Source organism: Hyperolius riggenbachi, chromosome 2, assembly GCF_040937935.1.
Source record: "Hyperolius riggenbachi isolate aHypRig1 chromosome 2, aHypRig1.pri, whole genome shotgun sequence".
Taxonomy (NCBI): domain Eukaryota; kingdom Metazoa; phylum Chordata; class Amphibia; order Anura; family Hyperoliidae; genus Hyperolius; species Hyperolius riggenbachi.
The window spans coordinates 68,064,158-68,079,910 of NC_090647.1; the positions used below are offsets into that span (position 1 = coordinate 68,064,158).

The 15,753-nt window shown below is 48.3% G+C and overlaps 1 protein-coding gene across 4 annotated transcripts in view; it reads right to left on the reverse strand.

Annotated features, from left to right (window-relative positions):
- PDGFD (platelet derived growth factor D) overlaps positions 1 to 15,753 on the reverse strand; it is a 511,155-nt gene that overhangs the window by 312,622 nt on the left and 182,780 nt on the right. For 3 of the 4 annotated variants that reach the window (XM_068266882.1, XM_068266880.1, XM_068266883.1), the window contains one exon: positions 12,832 to 13,367. In XM_068266882.1, the coding sequence (XP_068122983.1) occupies positions 12,832 to 12,943 (112 nt within the window). In that variant the 5' untranslated portion in view covers positions 12,944 to 13,367. Of the gene's footprint in view, positions 1 to 12,831; positions 13,451 to 15,753 lie in introns of those variants that run through there. The other variant, XM_068266881.1, reaches the window with a different exon arrangement.

A 15,753-nucleotide genomic window follows, 5' to 3' on the forward strand; every position in this document is an offset into this window, starting at 1 on the left:
AAATTACGCTTACGGTATTTTCAATTACGATTTTAATGGCAATTTCGCTACGCTAATTTCGCATGCGTAATTATAGTAATGCGAAATTACGAAAATTTCAGCTCAACTCTAAGTGTTAGGTGTAGTGGTAGTAGGAGGGATAGTGTTAGGCATAGAGGGAGTAGCAGGGATAATGTTAGGTGTAAGGTGAGTAGGAGGGGTAATGTTAGGTGTAGGGGGAGTAGAAGGGATAACGTTAGGTAATATAAGTGATCAGGGTGTATTGCCTCTGCCTGATATAGCTGGTCAGGGTGCATCACCTCTGCCTGATATAGGTGTTCAGGTTGCATTACCTCTGCCTGATATAGGTGGTCAGGGTGCATCACCTTTGCCTGATATAGGTGGTCAGGATGTATTACCTTCGCCTGGTATAGGTGGTCAGGGTGCATTTCCTCTGCCTGATATAGGTGGTCAGGGTACATTACCACTGCCTGATATAGGTGGTCAGGGTACATCGCCTCTGCCTGGTATAGGTGGTCAGGTTGCATTGCGTCTGCCTGATATAGGTGGTCAGGGTACATTACCACTGCCTGATATAGATGAGCAGGGTACATTACCACTGCCTGGTATAGGTGAACAGGGTACATCAGCTATACTGTAGGGGGTTAGAGTACATCACCTCTGCCTGATATAGGTGGTCAGGGTGCATTGCCTCTGCCTGATATACTGTAGGTGGTTAGGGTACATCAGCTCTGCCTGATATAGGTGGTCAGGGTACATTACCACTGCCTGATATAGGTGGTCAGGGTGCATTGCCTCTGCCTGATATACTGTAGGTAGTTAGGGTACATCAGCTCTGCCTGATATAGGTGGTCAGGGTGCATTGCCTCTGCCTGATATACTGTAGGTGGTTAGGGTACATCACATCTGCCTGATATAGGTGGTCAGGGTGCATTACCTCTGCCTGGTATAGGTGGCCAGGGTACATTCCCTCTGCCTGGTATAGGTGGTCAGGGTGCATTACCTCTGCCTGATATAGGTGGTCAGGGTGCATTACCTCTGCCTGATATAGGTGGTCAGGGTACATCACCTTTGCCTGATATAGGTGATCAGGGTACATTACCACTGACTAACATAGGTGGTCAGGGTGCAGGGTGCATTGCCTCTGCCTGATATAGGTAGTCAGGGTACATTACCACTGCCTGTTATAGGTGAACAGGGTGCATTGCCTCTGCCTGATATAGGTGGTCAGGGTGCATTTGCCTCTGCCTGATATACTGTAGGTGGTCAGGGTGCATTGCCTCTGCCTGATATACTGTAGGTGGTTAGGGTACATTACCTCTGCCTGATATAGGTGGTCAGGGTGCATTACCTCTGCCTGGTATATGTGGCCAGGGTACATTACCTCTGTCTGATATAGGTTGTCAGGGTACATTGCCTCTGCCTGATATAGGTGGTCAGGGTATATTACCACTGCCTGATATAGGTGGTCAGGATGCATTGCCTCTGCCTGGTATAGGTAGTCAGGGTGCATTGCCTCTGCCTGATATAGGTGATCAGGGTACATCACCTTTGCCTGATATAGGTGATCAGGGTACATTACCACTGACTGATATAGGTTGTCAGGGTGTATTGCCTATGCCTGATATAGGTGGTCAGGGTTAGTGTTGGGCGAACAGTGTTCGCCACTGTTCGGGTTCTGCAGAACATCACCCTGTTCGGGTGATGTTCGAGTTCGGCCGAACACCTGACGGTGCTCGGCCAAACCGTTCGGCCATATGGCCGAACTAAGAGCGCATGGCCGAACGTTCCCCGAACGTTCGGCTAGCGCTGTGATTGGCCGAACGGGTCACGTGGTTCGGACCCGAACGCGCTCTGATTGGCCGAACTGTCACGTGGTTCGGGTAAATAAATACCCGAACCACGTCATATCTCCGCCATTTGTCTGTGGGTTTAGCTTTGGGTAGGCAGGCAGGGTAGTTCGCGCTCCAGCCACGCTAGCCAGGGTCCCCCCCAGTCATTGTGTGTCGCTGCTGGGAACAGTAGTACACCGCTCGTTCAGCCACACTATATAGCATTCTGTGTACTGTTCTGTGTCTGCTGGGAACAGTAGTACACCGCTCGTTCAGCCACACTATATAGCATTCTGTGTACTGTTCTGTGTCTGCTGGGAACAGTAGTACACCGCTCGTTCAGCCACACTATATAGCATTCTGTGTACTGTTCTGTGTCTGCTGGGAACAGTAGTACACCGCTCGTTCAGCCACACTATATAGCATTCTGTGTACTGTTCTGTGTCTGCTGGGAACAGTAGTACACCGCTCGTTCAGCCACACTATATAGCATTCTGTGTACTGTTCTGTGTCTGCTGGGAACAGTAGTACACCGCTCGTTCAGCCACACTATATAGCATTCTGTGTACTGTTCTGTGTCTGCTGGGAACAGTAGTACACCGCTCGTTCAGCCACACTATATAGCATTCTGTGTACTGTTCTGTGTCTGCTGGGAACAGTAGTACACCGCTCGTTCAGCCACACTATATAGCATTCTGTGTACTGTTCTGTGTCTGCTGGGAACAGTAGTACACCGCTCGTTCAGCCACACTATATAGCATTCTGTGTACTGTTCTGTGTCTGCTGGGAACAGTAGTACACCGCTCGTTCAGCCACACTATATAGCATTCTGTGTACTGTTCTGTGTCTGCTGGGAACAGTAGTACACCGCTCGTTCAGCCACACTATATAGCATTCTGTGTACTGTTCTGTGTCTGCTGGGAACAGTAGTACACCGCTCGTTCAGCCACACTATATAGCATTCTGTGTACTGTTCTGTGTCTGCTGGGAACAGTAGTACACCGCTCGTTCAGCCACACTATATAGCATTCTGTGTACTGTTCTGTGTCTGCTGGGAATAGTGGTACACCGCTCGTTCAGCCACACTATATAGCATTCTGTGTACTGTTCTGTGTCTGCTGGGAACAGTAGTACACCGCTCGTTCAGCCACACTATATAGCATTCTGTGTACTGTTCTGTGTCTGCTGGGAACAGTGGTACACCGCTCGTTCAGCCACACTATATAGCATTCTGTGTACTGTTCTGTGTCTGCTGGGAACAGTAGTACACCGCTCGTTCAGCCACACTATATAGCATTCTGTGTACTGTTCTGTGTCTGCTGGGAATAGTGGTACACCGCTCGTTCAGCCACACTATATAGCATTCTGTGTACTGTTCTGTGTCTGCTGGGAACAGTAGTACACCGCTCGTTCAGCCACACTATATAGCATTCTGTGTACTGTTCTGTGTCTGCTGGGAATAGTGGTACACCGCTCGTTCAGCCACACTATATAGCATTCTGTGTACTGTTCTGTGTCTGCTGGGAATAGTGGTACACCGCTCACCCGTCACTGTATAGCATTGTGCTCTGTGTCGCTGCTGGGAATAGTGGTACTGTATAGCATTTCTGTACTGCCACTGTACTGCTGCCAGTCAGCGTGTACTGTAAGGATAAGTGAAATGAGGAAGAAATCCGGTGAAAGAGGGAGGGGCAAGGGAAGAGGTGTTTCCCCTGACGGTTCACGTACAGGCCACAGGGGAGCACCCAAGAAAACCCACTCAATACCGCCCATGTTGTCCAGGACAACAACCCTCACAAATCCAAAAGAACAGGACCAGATAATTACTTGGATGACCTCTCAAGCGTCCAGCAGTGGGTTAAGCAGCACCAGCACATCACGCACGAGGTCCGAGTCCTCAGCCAGTTACAAGGAGCCAGTGGGCACAAAGCTGACACAACCGGCAGCGACACCACGCACACAACTGCCAGATAACCAGTCCGATGAATTACCTCAGGACACAATGGGGTATTCGCAGGAGCTATTCCCAGCCCAACAAACTTCCACCTTTCAAAGGTCAATGGAGGAACAGCCAGAAATGTTGTGCCCGGATTCACAACCGTTAACTGTGGGAAATGCACCGCGCACTGAAATACAAGGCGAGTCCGAAGAGGACTCGGAAACCCAAATCCCAGAGCAATTTGGGCAGGAGGGGTTGCAATTGCAGGAGGTCGGCCGACAAGATCTGGAAGACGACGTTGGAGTGTGCTGCGCAGAGGTTGTTGTGGGGAGCTCTACTCCACGGCGGTGGCCCACAATGACATATGACGAGTTTGAGGAGATGGAAGAGGAGGGTATGGACAATGTGGACAGAGACCCAGATTTTGTTTGTGAACGAGAACATCGCCGTCGTAGCAGCAGCACAGATGAGTCTGTTGAAGAACACACTGCTGCATGAGTTCGCCTTGTGCCACAAGGTAGGCGGCGCGCAATTTCAGGCACCACAAGCGTGGAAGTTCAAGTGAGAGGCAAAAGAGGAGCAAACAGAAATCGCCAGCAAGGAGGCAGGTGCTCCAAAGTCTGGGCTTTCTTTGAAGACTGCACTGAGGATGTTACCATGGCGATTTGCAAGGTGTGCAAGACCCGCCTGAGCAGGGGGAAAAATATTAACAACCTCTCCACCACCAGCATGAGCCGTCACATGCTATCCAAACATCCCACTCTTTGGGCAAACGCGTCAGGACAGGGTACCAGAAACAACACTGCCTCCCTTGGGTTCACCAGACCCGCCTCAGCAGCAGCAGTAGCCCAGCCATTGCGTGGTTCACAACATTCACAAACATCAGACGACGCTGACACTGTCACTTTCCGGAGTAGTGCTCTTGAGGTCTCCCAGTGTTCATCAAACACAACAACCAACAGCCCTTCCGTGTGCAGCGCTACGGTTCAGTTGTCTGTGTCGGAGATGTTTGAGCGCAAGAGGAAATTGCCAGCAAATGACCCCCGGGCCGTGGCAGTAACAGCCAGCATAGCCAAGCTTCTGGCCTGCGAAATGCTGCCATATCGATTGGTGGAGACAAACAGCTTCAAGGGCATGATGTCAGTGGCCATCCCACGTTACGTGGTTCCCAGCCGCTACCACTTTGCACGCTCTGCAGTGCCTGAGTTGCATGAGCACGTGGTCAGCAAAATAACCCGAAGCTTGAAGAATGCCGTTGCCTGCAAGGTTCACCTCACCACTGACACCTGGACGAGTGCGTTCGGCCAGGGTCGATACATCTCCCTTACCGCGCACTGGGTGAACCTTGTGGAGCCTGGCAGCGATTCCTCACCTGCTACGGCACGGGTGTTGCCCACGCCACAAACAGCTGCACCGCCGTCCCTCCCACTGGATAACAGCAGCACCTACCTCTCTGACTCCTTCTCCTCCAACGCATCTCAAAGCTGTACCTCATCCGGAAACGCTAACCCAGCAGCAGTAGGATCGTGGAAGCAGTGCAGCACAGCTGTTGGCATGCGTCAGCAAGCGTTGCTGAAGCTAATCTGCCTTGGGGATAAGCAGCACACAGGGGAGGAAATTTGGAGGGGAATAAAGGAACAGACGGATTTGTGGCTGGCACCGCTGGACCTGAAACCGGGCATGGTTGTGTGTGATAATGGGAGTAATCTCATTCGCGCTTTAAGGTTGGCTAAGCTGACACACATCCCTTGCCTGGCGCACGTGATGAACCTAGTAGTTCAGCGGTTCCTGAGGACATACCCAGGCGTGCCCGATCTGCTGTTGAAGGTGCGTCGAGTGTCCAAACATTGTAGAAATTCCAGTACTGCTTCGGGGGCACTCGCCAAGATGCAGGAGCGCTTCAATCTCCCCCACCATCGCTTGCTGTGTGATGTCCCTACGCGCTGGAATTCTACGCTGCACATGCTAGCCCGCTTTTGCGAGCAGAAGAGTGCAGTGGTCCAGTACATGACGGCGCAGTACCGAGGCGCATCCGGCCAGCTGCCAAGCTTCTGTGGATCCGATTGGGCCAACATGTTGGACCTCTGCCAAGTCCTCCAAAATTTTGAGCAATCCACGTTGCTTGTGAGCAGTGAGAACTCTTCAGTCAGCATTACCATACCACTGCTGTGTTTACTGAAGAGGTCGATGTTAAAAATCAAGGAAACAGCTGTCATGATGCAACTGGGGGAATCTGAAGGAGAAAACGATCAGCGTGATGGTACCAACATCAGGCCATCCGCCTCAGGGAACGCTGGCCCCAGCAGCTATGACGAAGAAGAGGAGGAGGAACAGCTGGAGTTGGAGCAGGAATTTCATGCCACCACTGACGAGGGCCAGAGCGGTGCACGTTGGACTTCCACAATTCAACGCGAATGGTCAGCAGAAGCAGACCAGGAGGAAGGTGACGACTATGATGCATCACAACAACTATCACAACGCTCACAAGAGGATGATGAGGATTCTGGTAGGACTCTGGCACACATGGCTCAATTCATGCTAGACTGCATTGAACGTGACCCACGCATTGTGCGCATTCTGGACAACACCAATTACTGGGTTTATACCCTTCTGGATCCACGGTACAAACACAATGTTCCAAAACTGCTTGAAGAAAGAGTCAGACAGGTCAAAATGGAAGAATACCAGCAGGCCCTTGTGGAGACTTTAGAGAGGAGATTGACATCCTCCCCCTCCTCTAGCCAGTTGTACGCAGACAGACTGACTTCCGCAAACCCAGGACGACCAGGAGGGCAGCAAACAACGCAAGCCGCAGCTAGTACCCAAAAGGGAATGGTATCGGCAGTGTCCTTGGAGTGGGAAAATTTTCTGACACCCATGCAGCCGCAGCCCACTGAACAGCAAGCGTGCAGATCCACCTCCAACACCGATCGCCTGGAGAAGATGGTCAAGGACTACATGTCAGATGGCGTAGCTGTGTCGAACCATCCATCTGCACCCTTCAACTATTGGGTATCGAAGCTAGACACCTGGCACGAACTGGCAATGTACGCAATAGAGGTGCTGGCTTGCCCGGCAGCCAGCGTTATGTCGGAACGCTGTTTCAGTGCTGCCGGAGGCATCGTCACAGATCGGCGTATCCGCCTCTCTACAGAAAATGCAGACCGTCTGACTCAAATTAAAATGAATCAATCCTGGATTGGAAATGACTACGCAACACTCCAGGACCCCAACCAAGTAACATGACCAATGAACATCTGGGATGGTGTTGCGTTTCCGGGCCCTGTTTATTGAACCTCTCATCTGTATTACATTTATGACTGCATGGCGGCAAAAAGCATTGCTGCTATATCCGCACGCTTTTTGTCCACATGCAAGGCCTGGGTTGTTGTGTCTCACAAAGCGTGGCCTTCTCCTCCTGCGCCTGCTCCTGTTCCATCACGTCTGCTGCTGCTGGGTTAGCGTTGCCGCGTGGTCCCTGTTTATTGAACCACTTATCTTTATTACATTTATGACTGCATGGCGGTACAAAGCCTGCTATCCGCACGCTTCTTGCCCTCATGCAAGGCCTGGGTTGTTGTGTCTCACAAAGCGTGGCCTTCTCCTCCTGCGCCTGCTCCTGTTCCATCACGTCTGCTGCTGCTGGGTTAGCGTTGCCGCGTGGTCCCTGTTTATTGAACCACTTATCTTTATTACATTTATGACTGCATGGCGGTACAAAGCCTGCTATCCGCACGCTTCTTGCCCTCATGCAAGGCCTGGGTTGTTGTGTCTCACAAAGCGTGGCCTTCTCCTCCTGCGCCTCCTCCTGTTCCATCACGTCTGCTGCTGCTGGGTTAGCGTTGCCGCGTGGTCCCTGTTTATTGAACCACTTATCTTTATTACATTTATGACTGCATGGCGGTACAAAGCATGCTATCCGCACGCTTCTTGCCCTCATGCAAGGCCTGGGTTGTTGTGTCTCACAAAGCGTGGCCTTCTCCTCCTGCGCCTGCTCCTGTTCCATCACGTCTGCTGCTGCTGGGTTAGCGTTGCCGCGTGGTCCCTGTTTATTGAACCACTTATCTTTATTACATTTATGACTGCATGGCGGTACAAAGCCTGCTATCCGCACGCTTCTTGCCCTCATGCAAGGCCGGGGTTGTTGTGTCTCACAAAGCGTGGCCTTCTTCTCCTCCTGCGCCACCCTCCTCCTGTTCCATCACGTGTGCTGCTGCTGGGTTAGCGTTACCGGTCCCTTTTCCTGGAACCTCTTATATGTATTACATTTATGACTGCATGCCGACAAAAAACATGTTACCTGTGCAAAGAAAACAGAAATTTCCCGCATTTAAAAGACAGTTTTCCCTTTGAAACTTTAAAATCGATTTTCTCAAAAACTATAAGCTCTTTTTGCTAATTTTTTTTTCCTCTTGTACCCACTCCCAAGGTGCACATACCCTGCAAATTTGGGGTATGTAGCATGTAAGGAGGCTTTACAAACCACAAAAGTTCGGGTCCCCATTGACTTCCATTATGTTCGGAGTTCGGGTCGAACACCCGAACATCGCGGCCATGTTCGGCCTGTTCGGCCCGAACCCGAACATCTAGATGTTCGCCCAACACTAGTCAGGGTATATCACCTCTCCTTGATATAAAGCAGCAAAGATACACACCCTCCATCTGATACAGGCAATCAGGGGACATAACCTCTTCCTAATATAGGAGGCTACAGCACATCACTCCACATAGTGAGGGTACATCATGTCTCTCTGATATTACCTGCCAAAGAATAAAAGTTCCACACTGTCTCACTAAAGCTGCAGCTCTGAATATACCACAAGCTTGACATCTGAGTGTGGGAAACAGCAGAAAGTGCTGTGCCATGACCAGAAGTGCTGACAGACACAGACGTGCGCCCGTGTGCATCTGCATTTTCTATCTTGCTCGATCAGTATCTGAGCAGATGTCATCTGGCTGCCAGAAGATTATTAATTTGCTAGCCTGGAAACATCTTGCCGGCAGCAGTGCCCAGCAGCACCTATTCGGTACAGTGCAATCATCTGGAGGACACAAAAACTGTAAAGTCCTACAACGTGTAGCAACTACCGATCTGACGTAACTAAAAGCACAACTGAAGTAAGAGGAATATGGAGGCTGCCATATTTATTTATTTTTAAACAGTACCAGTTGCCTGTCAGCACTGCTAATCTATTTGGCTGCAGTAGAGTCTAAATAACACCGGAAACAAGTATGCAGCTAATCTTGTCAGATCTAACAATAATGTCAGAAACACTTGAACTGATTCATGTTTGTTCAAGATCTATGGCTAAAAGTATTAGCGGCAGAGGATTACAGTATAGCCAGGTAACTGGTATTGCTTAAAAGGAAATAAATATGGCAGCCTCTCACTTCTGTTGTCTTTTAAAATGACTTTTACATATCCCACAGTTTTATGTTATTCTTACAAACTTAAAGTGGATTAATTGTTGTGTCTCAGCTCAATGACACTGTCCATCTTGTGTCTCAGAGAGCTAAAATATATAGACGTTAAACCTTTTTTTTTATCTATCAACCACACGTAGAAGTTGTTCTCTGCCATGAAAGTGTTTTATGGCTTGTAATTCCTTATCAGTGAGGATTTTTAGGCAGAAAAAAAAAGAAAGGAAACAACGCCTAGTAATTTCTATGATTGCCACTGTACATACACATGTCTATCTCATCTTGTCACATGTCATGTAGGATTCCCTTTTAATTCATAAATCAACATTTATTTTAAAAATCCTAGAGGTTATAGTGTTTAGACTGTTACAAATAAAATGTAAAGCTTGCAAACCAATCAGTATTGGAGAGAGCAAGTAAAGGACAGGATTTTACACAATCTACGCAGCGCCTTACTCAAATAGTGTAACTCGCATTACGTGTGTAATGTCTGCATTGCCTTTAACCATTTCAGCCCGCGGGGATTTTTCACCTTATGCATCAGAGCAATTTTCACCTCCCATTCATTCGCTAATAACTTTATCACTACTTATTACAATTTATTGATCTATATCTTGTTTTTCCGCCACTAATTAGGCTTTCTTTGGGTGATACATTTTGCTAAGAATTATTTTTTTATAAATGCATTTTAACAGGATTAATAAGAAAAAAAATGGAAAAAAATCATTATCTCTCAGGTTTCGTCCATTATAGCTTTAAAATAATCCAAGCTACCATAATTAAAACCTATGTATTTTATTTGCCCATTTGTCTCGGTTATGACACCATTTAAATTATGTCTCTATCACAATGTATGGCAAGGTGCATTTTTTCCGTTTTGCATCCATCACTATTTACAAGCTTATAATTTAAAAAAATGTTCGTAGTATACCCCCTTCAAATGCATATTTAAAAAGTTCAGACCCTTGGGTAACTTTTTAAGTCTTTTTTTTTTTTTTAATTGTAATTTTTTTTTTCCATAAAAAAAATTATGTGGATAATATTTTGGTGTGGGAAAAAACAGTTAATTTTTAATGTTATTATATGTGTAAATTGTAATGTAAAAAATATGTAGATGTAGTTTTACTATTTGGCCACAAGATGGCCAACTTTAGTTTTTTTTTTCTCCTTGTGCTTCTCGCTAACAAAGCACAAGGATGACGCAGACAATTTTACGTACAGAAAGACTGAAGCCTCTTGTAAGAGTGCTTTGGTTTTTCTGCTGGGGACACAGATCTGTGATCGGGAACCATGTTCCCGTTCACTGATCCCAGGGCTACCGGGGGACAGCACGGGGGCTCGTCCGCGATCGCACGCCGAAGTGTGGCACCGCAGCAGAGCAGCCGCCCGGACGTGAGTACCGGGTAGCACTGAGGGGTGGATCGGGACTCCCTCTGATGTCACGACATCGATGACGTCGGTGACGTCATCCCAATTTTCGCCATGGCGACGGGGGAAGCCAAACAGGAAATCCTGTTCTGAACGGGATTTCCTGTTTGCTCTGATCGCCGGAGGTGATCGGAAGGGGTGGGGGGATGCCGCTGCACAGCGGCTATCATGTGCTAGGCTAGCTACATGAATGATTTAGAAAAAAAAATTTGCGCGGTTTTAACCTCCCTGGCGGTCTAAAAAATTCCACCAGGAGGCAGCGCAGCAGTTTTTTTTGTTTTTTAAATCATGTAGCGAGCCCAGGGCTCGCTACATGATAGCCGCTGCTCAGTGGCATCCCCCCGCCCGCTTTGATCGCCTTCGGCGATCTCCGATCAGGAAATCCCGTTCAAAGAACGGGATTTCCTGGAGGGCTTCCCCCGTCGCCATGGCGACGGGGTGGGATGAGGTCACCGACGTCACCAACGTTGGGACGTCATTGGGAGTCCCGATCCACCCCTCAGCGCTGCCTGGCACTGATTGGCCAGGCAGCGCACAGGGTCTAAGGGGGGGGGGGGCGGCGCAACGGATAGCGGCGATCGAGCGCGGGGCGACAGCGATCGGTGTGCTGACGCAGCTAGCAAAGTGCTAGTTGCGTGCAGCAAAAAAAAATTAAGCAAATCGGCCCAGCAGGGCCTGAGAAAACCTCCTGCGCGGCTTATACCGCCAAGGAGGTTAATAGACCGCCAGGGAGGTTAACAATATATATATCTATATAACTGAAAATAAAAATAAGAGACTCTTATTCTATTCATTCTCCATACTAGAGGCCTGCAGCGGGTCGGGTACCCGCGGGTAACCCAAAATGTGGGTCGGGTTCGGGTACCGGAATTGATTTAAGCTGCGGGTGCGGGTAGCGAGTTGCGGGTGCGGGTAGGGTTGCGGGTAGCGGAAGCAAACGCGTAAACCTTCTTAAGCTTTGGTTTGTGTAAAAAAAATAGGTTTTATTAACTTTACAGCTCAATGTTACTTTAAATGTGCACTTAAGAAGAAAATGTAAAAAAAGCGGGTCGCGGGTAGCAGGTCGGGTAGCGGGCCTGCAGGTCGGGTGCGGGTAGCGGTTCTGCGGGTCGGGTTGCGGGTATCAAATTCACCAGAAAGCGGGTCGGGTGCGGGTCGCGGGTGTGGTTCGGGTGCGGGTATGAAAAAGTGGACCCGCGCAGGCCTCTACCCCATACTACACATACAATTTTCAGAAGTGTTTTGTTTTTTCAATTAAAGGGATACTGTAGGGGGGTCGGGGGAAAATGAGCTGAACTTACCCGGGGCTTCTAATGGTCCCCCGCAGACATCCTGTGTTGGCGCAGCCACTCCCCAATGTTCTGGCCCCGCCTCCGGTTCACTTCTGGAATTTCTGACTTTAAAGTCAGAAAACCACTGCGCCTGCGTTGCCGTGTCCTCGCTCCCGCTGATGTCACCAGGAGTGTACTGCGCAGACACGGACCATACTGGGCCTGCGCTGTGCGCTCTTGATGACATCAACGGGATCGAGGACACGGCAACGCAGGCGCAGTGGTTTTCTGACTTTAAAGTCAGAAATTCCAGAAGTGAATCGGAGGCGGGGCCAGAGCATTGGGGAGTGGCTACGCGGGCACAGGATGTCTGCGGGGGACCATTAGAAGCCCCGGGTAAGTTCAGCTCATTTTCCCCCGACCCCCCTACAGTGTCCCTTTAAGGTCTCACAAAACCTAAACTGCTTTAAAAGAAACCTGGAACATGGTCAATCAACCACCTATGGGAAAAGAATAATTTAACAACTGAAACCTGATTGGCTGCTCTGCATAACTGCTGGAGTTCTTCTTACATCCCTCTAAATGTATGAGTACCAGGAGAGCTAATCACTAAGGGCAACAGGTAAACTTTTTGTTTAAGTTCAATAAGCCACAAAACGCTAAGAGAAGTTTACAACTTCACCTAAACGTGTACATAAAACAACAACAAAAAAGTACTAGGAAAACTGCACATGGCCAGATAAGTGGAACCATACCGCACCAAATACAACAGATGCCTCCTTCAAACAAGTCCATCTGCGTTCATCACTGACAGCATAACTGATCTGCACAACTTGGCCATAAATCCAACCAAGCCAGCAGCCCCCTGGACTTCAAAGACAACTTTAACAACAGAAAAGAAAAAAAAAGTTCAGCAACATCTCCAGATCTTGCTACCCACCATCTCTCCTCAGGCTGGAGTGTCTCGGGGTCCTCAAAGTTCCACCCTGGGTCGAAATTCCTCGATTGCAAAAGTTTGCAAAGACGATGGTGAAAAGCAATGGCAACTGCATTGGGGCTCTGCTCAGATCGCTGCCTGTAGTCAGCAGTGGGGAGAATATGTTCAGGTAGAGCCCGCAGGGGTGACTGTGTAGGCAGCTGGGACCTCCTGTCTCTCTGGAGTCCACTGAGAAGAAGACAAGGAAGACCAGGTTGGCTGGACCGCAGTGAGATCCTCTTGCAGCTGCGGAGCAGGCAGGCTTCCAGTCCTTGTTCTGAGAGTGCCTGCAGTCCTTTCGCCGAGGAAGCTGTCTTTATGGCAGAGTTTCTTTGCAGCTGGTATCTAGAGTAGCTCCCCCTGTGCAGCGTGCATTTCTGCAGAAACAGCACATTGCTGGATTTAGTGCTTTTCTTTCCCCCCAGCGCTCCAGATGAGTTGGAACAACGACTCAGCGGCACTGCTCTGGCTCAGACTTCTTCAAGGAAACAGGACTCTGACTGTTAGAGAACAACAGGAAAAAAAAAAAGAAGCAGCAGTCAGGGGCTGAGAGAGAACTGCAGGGAAATCGCTTTAAACACACTCTCTGAACTAGTAAATCAAAGGGAAACTAGGAGTTGGAAGGGAAATCTCCTTAGCCCGCATTTAGCAACTCCCACTCACTCCTCTCTGTTCATTTCAGTTACTTTGCAGATATCACTGCAGGCTGTCTGACTGACCCAGAGGTGTTCTGTATGGTGCAGGAAAGCTGTTTTACCTCTACTGAGAGGGACTGGCACAGTGGCAAATTCATTACTAGAAATTTCTGTACCTATTGTACATTTCCTGTCCTGTCAAAATGTATGTAGTGAAAAATTGCCCCTGTGGTGAAAATGTTTGCAACTTTCTCAGATTTTGCAACCAGTTGCAATTATTTATAGGTCCTACTATCAGAAAGTGCAACCACACCAATTGCTTAGCTATTACTATCATAATATGCAACCCAACGGAACCCTATTCTCACTCAGAACCCTCCCTCTACTGATGCCTAACCTTAACCAACCCCTGTTGATACCTAACCTATGGATGTCCGTCCCTACCATAGTCGTAGTCTAGTATTCGTGCCATAGTCTAGGAACAATCTTGTAGGAAGTCAGTTAACCTACCGGTTTGTTAATGGTATGTGGAAGAAAACTGGAGTGCCTAGAGGAAACCGAGGCAAACATGTGAGAACATACAGTCTCCATGTAGTTAGTGTCCTGTACAGGCGTCAAATGCACCTTTCCACCTGGCCTTGACGGTCCAGACTCCTTCAAGAGGTGGACTGACCACAACTTTATCCTTGTAAAGGACCTACTCAGGGGCAAAAGTTTCCTCCCATGGTCAATCATCCAGGACAAACATGACCCTCCCCCACAAGAACTTTTCAGATACTTGCAATTAAAACATTGGATCTGTTCTCTAATCTGAGATAAGGAATCTCCATTCCTTCTTTCCTTTTTTGAGACCTTATGTCTCGAGAATCCATCTGGGCCTGGTTCGATCTCTGCTATATACTCTAAACCAGTGTTTCTCAACATTTTATTAGTATGTACCCCTTTTAAAACCCTGTACTCACCAAGTACCCCCTAGCATAGTAAACATTGTCACAAGTACCCCTTGACAAATATAAATGTAATCATAGTACATGATAATTGGTTCTAAACAATTTCCAAACATTTACAATTGCTTTTAATTAGCTAAAACACTAATTTTGTGTTGTTTAAATAAGATGTATCATTGTCTAAAACTCTAAATTTGTTATGCTTGGTTCAGTATATCAAGCCCGAGTACCCCCTAAAACCATCAGAAGTACCCCCTTGGGTACGCGTGCCACATGTTGAGAACCTAGGCTCTAAACTATCCTGGACTGATTTCTCTAGACTTTATCCCTACATTTCAGGCTGGGAATGTGAGCAGGGATAACACAAAGATCACGAGGATTGGGATGATAGCTGGCAAAAAATGCCAGCTGTTCTACCAATGTCTTTGCCATGGAATCAGCCTATAAGGTTTTAACCAGGTGGTACTTGGTCCCAACCAAACTTGCGAAGCTGACTCCCTCAGCAGACTCGAAATTCTTTCGAAGTTGTGGAAGGGCACGATGTTCCACATATGGTGGCAATTCCCCGGTCTTACCCGACTGTGGAGCAGAGCTTTCGGCTTACTCCAGTCGCTTTTCCATATTACCCTACAAAAGGGTAGCCCTTTTTCATGGCAAGATAGATGGTTTATCCAAAAATCAGAGCAAATTAGCTTCATATCTATTCCTATTTATGAAAAAAGAATATTGCTAAGAACTGGAAAAAGACACCCTCAAACTTTAGTGAAGTTAAAACCCACATGTCAGACTTCATGGTCAATGAAAAGTTAACAAGTATTAAATCCAAGGCAGAAGAAAAAATGTGCGGCACTCCCTCAATGCACTTATATATATTAATTCAGTGAAAAGGATGGGTTAAACCAAATAGTCTCACCCACTCCTAAACAATCAGCACTGATGTGGGATGTCCTGACGTGTGCTCAGTGTAACGATGAACAGGTATAGAGGTTTTGCAAACATGGCATGTAGAGAAATAATGTGTGCACCTTCCGTCATGAGAAAACACCTCAGTTTATTGTTTCAATGGACATCCAAACTTGCATCTCCTTAACCACTTGCCGACCAAGTGGTTTCCCATTGATCTGTGCTGGGTGGGCTCTTTAGCCCCCAGCACAGATCGTATTACAGGCAGGGCGATCAGACTTTCCCACTAGGGGGATGTCCTGCTGGGGGGGGTCTGATCGCCGGCGCTCTGCTGTGCCCTGCGAGGGGCTCCTCTAAGCCCCCCTCCGCAGCGCTATTCCCCCTCCCTCTCCCTGGCTCTG